General features: G+C 46.7%; 1 protein-coding gene across 1 annotated transcript; it reads right to left on the reverse strand.

The window, feature by feature from the left end:
• Positions 1-2,296: 2,296 nt before the first annotated feature.
• Positions 2,297-5,700, reverse strand: LOC146187864 (uncharacterized). Its single transcript, XM_084604941.1, has 2 exons — positions 5,439-5,700; positions 2,297-2,455 (listed from the first exon to the last, which is right to left on the reverse strand). Exons 1-2 carry the CDS (start codon positions 5,678-5,680, stop codon positions 2,299-2,301), a joined length of 399 nt encoding a protein of 132 aa, XP_084461067.1. The 5' UTR covers positions 5,681-5,700; the 3' UTR covers positions 2,297-2,298.
• Positions 5,701-5,911: the final 211 nt, after the last annotated feature.

Raw genomic sequence — 5,911 nt, forward strand, 5'->3', positions numbered from 1 at the left:
GCATTTCTCAGTTTCCTAATCTCATTGCAGTGGATCGCATTTTTTGTAGGCAATATCACTAATGGCCCAATGTGAAGGAAAACTGTTCTGCTAGACTTGAAGGCAAGGCAGCCGGATTAGAGCAGTTTTGGAGCAACATTGCGTTCTGTAGCAGGATGGAGCAGTAAAAGAAGGTTGTAGAAGAATGGAGCAAATGAAGCAGTACTTCCACCCCTACAATTGATTCGAACCACCATGAGTTCCACCTGGCTGGCATACATGATGAAGGCCCTACAAACATAGAGGAATGGGACGCAAGCCCTAAAACATGTGATGTCAGCCAGATGGCTGTACCAAGCACAGTGGAGGTAGGCACTATAGGTACTGAGACGCAGCCGCAGATAAACATACCTGAGAAAAAGGACAGATTTATCCATGCTAGATGCCGCATGCTTATAGGTGCATGCACAGTGGGGGCAGGAAGGCGCCAAGTCTGTCCCGTACCTTTACACTGCCGGAGTGTCAGTTATTCCATACAGGATTTGTTTTTTTTTTATGATACTGGTGGCCGAGGACCCACGATGTTGCACTATAAGAAATGCTCACTTGTCATCTTTACCTGTAGAAATCCAATGGAGGACTCGAGGAACCATTGTGAGAGTGCGTCGTTGTGTACTTTTCAATTCTGTGTCTATGATGAAGCTTGTTTTAACTTTAAGTGCACGCTATTCTTTTTATGGTTCAATTACATCACGTCCAAATAAATGTTGGGTAACAAATGCTCATCTTTGCACTGCGTTATGGCCATAGGGACTTTGCAGGAAAATAAGAGGGGGGGGGAGGGGGGGGGGGGAGTTTGCAGCGAAACGTTGCTCCCCCTGATGCAGAACCCTGCGCATACGTACACGCATGCTCCAAGTTAAGCAGCAACATCAATGTAACTCGAATCAAGTAGATGGCAGTTGCTGCATTCATGAGAGGTCAGCAAAGGGAGCTGTGGTATGATCGCTTATTCAGTACCCATTCATGGTGAAGTCACCGCAGTAAAAGTGGGCGTAAGTTCTAGAGCATTCGAAGCAGATAGCACCGTTATGAGAAGTTCGCAGAATTCAGAATGTGAAAATAAGTACCCTTCCATGTCACAAATATGAATAAAGTTGACACGAAAGCAGTACAAGCAGCAACAGGAAATGGTAACACACAAGCATATGCGAACACACCTGTGATCAAGGTACATTGAAAAGCAATGGCAAGATATAGCAAAGTGGCTCATGGGAAAAAGGAAGACAGTTATGATTGTGCGCGCTGAAGGGATTAGCGAAATTAGCGGGAGCATTGTCAATGACTCTGAAAATAACTGGTCCAATAAGGTACACATATGTAGTGGAAGTAAATGTGTTCCAAAAAGATACAGCCAAAAGGAAATATTCATTTCCACGTTCATATTAACAAGGCGCAGAAATGGTCTGTTTAGAGATAGCTTGCTTTTGGGGCAAAACTGATTGCCCAAGTTTAGAACATGTTGGTTGCGCTGGAAGTTATATTTCTTGGTTTTACCTTTCTGTTCATGTGGTCAACATTTTAACAAAGCTTTCTGCATGCGCAGACAAAGTTTTAAAATATCTGCTTCCCAAAGATAAACCTGGCAGACTTCAGGAAGGTTTACTGTGCTCGGTGTTGAGGTTTGGGTGTAAATTTGTTCCTGAACGCATGAGGAAGCAGGAGTATTGGAAGAGCCATTCGAGGCGATGTCAACTGATCGAATTGCATAGCGCACCGACATCACGGTGGCTTGGCCATTGCAAACAGTAGCATTTACACAACTCTCGAGGTCTCTTTAGGCAACTGTGATGAGCAGGTCTGTGTGCTGCTGTGTCATGGTATGAGGACTTATGTGGTGCGTGTGCTTTTCTGAGCTCTCTCTATCTCTCTTGTGCGAGTGCGCCTCTCAGTGCTCTTTATAAGATCCCTTGTATAAATGCAATAAAACGTTTTTGTTCTATCTTCTGTTCTTTTGTTCTTCCTCCAAACAAGGAGTGTTCATTCCACACAGAATCAAGGCCTTGGCCTACTACCTCAAACGCCCCATCAACAGGAATCATAACAATAACAAGGTCGTAACTTTAATAAGGAACTGATTCAGTTGCATTTCAAGCTACAGCAACAACAATGCATAAATTTGTTAAAATGCACCTGCAAATGTCACCTCTGCCAACTCGAGGATGAGATAACAAGCCATGTAAAATTTTCTGCCCTTACCTTTGGCAGTAGAGTATCTAAAGCACACTACAGGAAACTGAATTTGACTTTACTTGCCTCTTAATATTCTGCATACTGGAATCCCGTTGGTGCATCTGTTGGAAATGATGCCCTTATCTTGGCCACCACACAAGCTGGCAAGACGAGACGATTTCTTTTCCCCAGGCGACGCCAAAGCCAACGGACAAACTGGCGGTACGCTGTGTAGCGGTACCTTCTGGGAAACAACAAAAAATGAGCACCAATTGAAGTGTTATAGCATGTGACATAAACAAGTTCCCCGTAATCTGGCGCAGCGTAAAACCTTCGGGGCATGGCTATAGGCGATGCGCAAAACGCCGACAACGCCGCCTGTCGCCAAAGCCGCAAAGCGTAGGCGGGCTCGGTGGTTCTGGCTCGGTTGGGCGCTGTTCATGTCAGCCTCTATGCGCGCGCGTCGCGTTTTCGTCTTTGGTCGTGGTTCAACTGATATAACGCCGCTGTCAATCTTTAGCAATGTCCGGGAAGAATTGCTGCGTAGTTGGTTCTTCGAACAGTCATCAAACCTTGCCAGGAACACGTTTGTATCAGTTTCCAGTGATGCTTCACGAGAACGACGGCGGCCGTGAACCGCGGTTTTTCGACGCAGAAAGTAAGCAATCGCACCGAATGACATGTTCAGGTTAATGTCATTTTTTCGACGCGCTGCTACACGACCAAAGCTAATGCCATTTCCAAAGTATGGTAACTGCGACTGACATGCAAATGTTGGTGCACCTTCAATATGTTGCGAAGATCACTGCGCTGTAAACGAAAGGAGCCTTTAAATTGACGTTCCTGTCTTGCTTGTCTTCTAACCAACCTGTTGATTAGGACTATCAATTACGAAGTCAGCGACAATGTCGGCGGCGGTTGTTTACAAAAGGGCACGGAAGGTGCGCACGTCTGCGCTCGACTGCGAAACGCGTACGAGTTTCAACAACGCGTACACTTTGCGCACTAAAGCAAGTGTCAAGAGAAACATGTAAAATAGGCGGTATCTAGTGTACTCTCCGACGGCGCTTTTATAGAACATTCGAATATCGCCATACGACGCTGCATGCTGCAGCGAAATCGGCCGACGACGGCGCTCTGGCCGCGTGCTAGGGTTTCGCATCAAAGCCGTAGCTGGAAACGCTTTGGAAATAGTAATTTTTTTTATTCCTTCGTCAAATTAAGCGCTTATTATTCATAATCAACAGAACATGCTTTTCTGAAGGTGGCGAAAGAAATTCGCCGTGTCGGCGACTCGGCGCCGACGGACCGCGGCAGCAGGAGAGACCTGTTGCGCCCGCGCTGGGTGCGGTGGCTACGGATTGGCTGGCAGCGATGGGTGCCAGTCAATTTTTTTTTTGGGATGGTATTTGGCATGACAACATGACATGACAACTGCAGAAACATGACAAGCTGCTCAATTATAGGAGCACAGTACCATTTATTGCAGGTGGCACGTTTGTAGTTTATTTTGGGTGTATCTTCTCATCGAGTCTCTGGTGTGGAGATAACATTTCCTCGTTGATCGCATTCGGATGAGTACCTCAAACTCATCCGATACCTAAGTCGTTTTCATCGAATGTCATTATATTTTCTCATGTAGCAGCAAACAAATATCATTTTGAACGAACGTCATTCCATAGAAAAGGTATTAAGCCCGCCGGGGTGGCGCAGTGGTTACGGCGCTCGACTACTGTTCCCGACGACGCGGGATCGAATCCCGGCCTCGGCGGCCGCTTTTCCATCGAGGCGAAAAGCAAGGCGCCCGTGTGCTGTGCGATGTCAGTGCACGTTAAAGAACCCCCCGTGGTCTAAATTTCCGGAGTCCTCCACTACGGCGTCTCTCATACCTTGAGTTGCTTTGGGACGTTAAACCCCACAAACTAAACCAAACCAAAAGGTATTAAATTTACCGTGTGGCAGGGCTGAGTGATAACTATTGATAACTATGTTTTTAGTGTTTTCTGCTTGTCATTGCACCTTCCGTGAACACTTCTTGTTTAAACTTGGCTGCCTCCGCTACCGGGAATATACATTACGCATTAGATTTATTAAATGCTTAGCCAGACAATCTTTAGCGTGCATTGACATCGCACAACACACGGTTGCATTTTGCGTTTCGCCTCCACTTAAACGCGGGTGGCGTGGTCGACTTCTGCCCTGATAACTCGATCTTCCTCAGTAGCGTGAGCCGCTGCGGCAGGTTATTGAACAGACAATCTCCGATATGCGTTTTGAAACTTGCCATGCAATTACTTTGAAGACCAGAGCTAGTGTTCCTGTTGGCTGGCAAGATTACGAAAACATAACATGTTGTGTTACTTGATATTCAATCTAAATGTTCTAGAGCTTGTTATAAAGCGCGCTGTAATTCTGAAGTTGGGCGCGAGCGTGATACAAATGAAATGAAGATGATATTACAATAATAAAATAGGATATAAAATTTAAATCTGATATGCTCTTGGCTAACCTGTGATTCTGCTTTTCAGATATCGCCTCTGCTGATATCTCACTCCCCCATGAAATTATCTACACGATCTGCCTTTTTGACGACGGAATACGTCAAATCTATGCCATACAGGCAGTGGTAAAGCGCAAGCATGAAAAATTTGAACTCTTGCTACAAGAGCCCAATATGCGCTATTTATCTCATGCTCAAAATGCTGGTTTCCTAGCTCACTGGCTTTTCCTGCGGTCGCACACCGCTACGAAACCGCTCGCAGTTTCGAAGACGCTACCTAGTTTGCTGTAGCAATTTATTGCATGTAAACGAAGCAAGTGTGGACCATGAAGCAAAGAAAGAACATTGGTTCATAGGTCAAGGAATGAACGAATTAGGGTGGCGTTGTAATGAAAGCGGGGTACCCAAAATGAGCTACACTTCGTACCCAACCTTGTTGACGCCAGTCTGCAGGAGACACTTGATGCACATGGAAGCGATGCAGTTTCAGACGGCCGTGATATCGAACACATGTCCACTATTATAAAGGGCGATCCCCTTGCGCACGCTGTCACCGCGGAAGTGCCTGCGAAACGCGCACAAACGGCAGATCGCACGCGCGCACCACGGCCACGCTTGCCGCATGAGGCCCGCCTCGGGTTCCGACGGCCGCCGCTACGCGGCTTTCAGTGGCGCCCCTATAAGCGCTGCGCATGGCGTATAGGCAGCATCAAACACAGAACCTCACTTGTGGATATCGTCGTTCATGTCTGCCCCCTGTGCACGCAGCTCGAAGTACGCAACGCGGAGTACGGCAGTGTTCAGACACAGAAGACTGAACTCCGGGTGCTCCGTGATGCAGCCTTCGGGATGAGCCGCGACGACACGGTCCATCTCGCGGCAGCACAGACACTCGAGCTCCTTGAAATTGTCGAGGACTTGACAATGTCCGCAACTGCACCTAAAAACAACAGCCGAGGTATAGTTCATGCAGAAAACAACGCGAAAGGTTATTGACGCAGGCTTTCCCCGTTAAAAAAAAAGACAAAACGTGTTGGGTAAGCTCACGAACAATTATGCTAACCACTCGTACTGTACTATCGTACGAACTACATAAAGGAGATCCACCAAGCTGGTAAATGCGTACGGTGTTTATTATCATGAGTCGAAACTGTAAATCAAGACGTTACTTCCGCGCACATTTCGACCACACCAAAGAGG

This window comes from Amblyomma maculatum, chromosome 5, assembly GCF_055883805.1.
Source record: "Amblyomma maculatum isolate TAMU_Amacu chromosome 5, ASM5588380v1, whole genome shotgun sequence".
NCBI lineage: Eukaryota > Metazoa > Arthropoda > Arachnida > Ixodida > Ixodidae > Amblyomma > Amblyomma maculatum.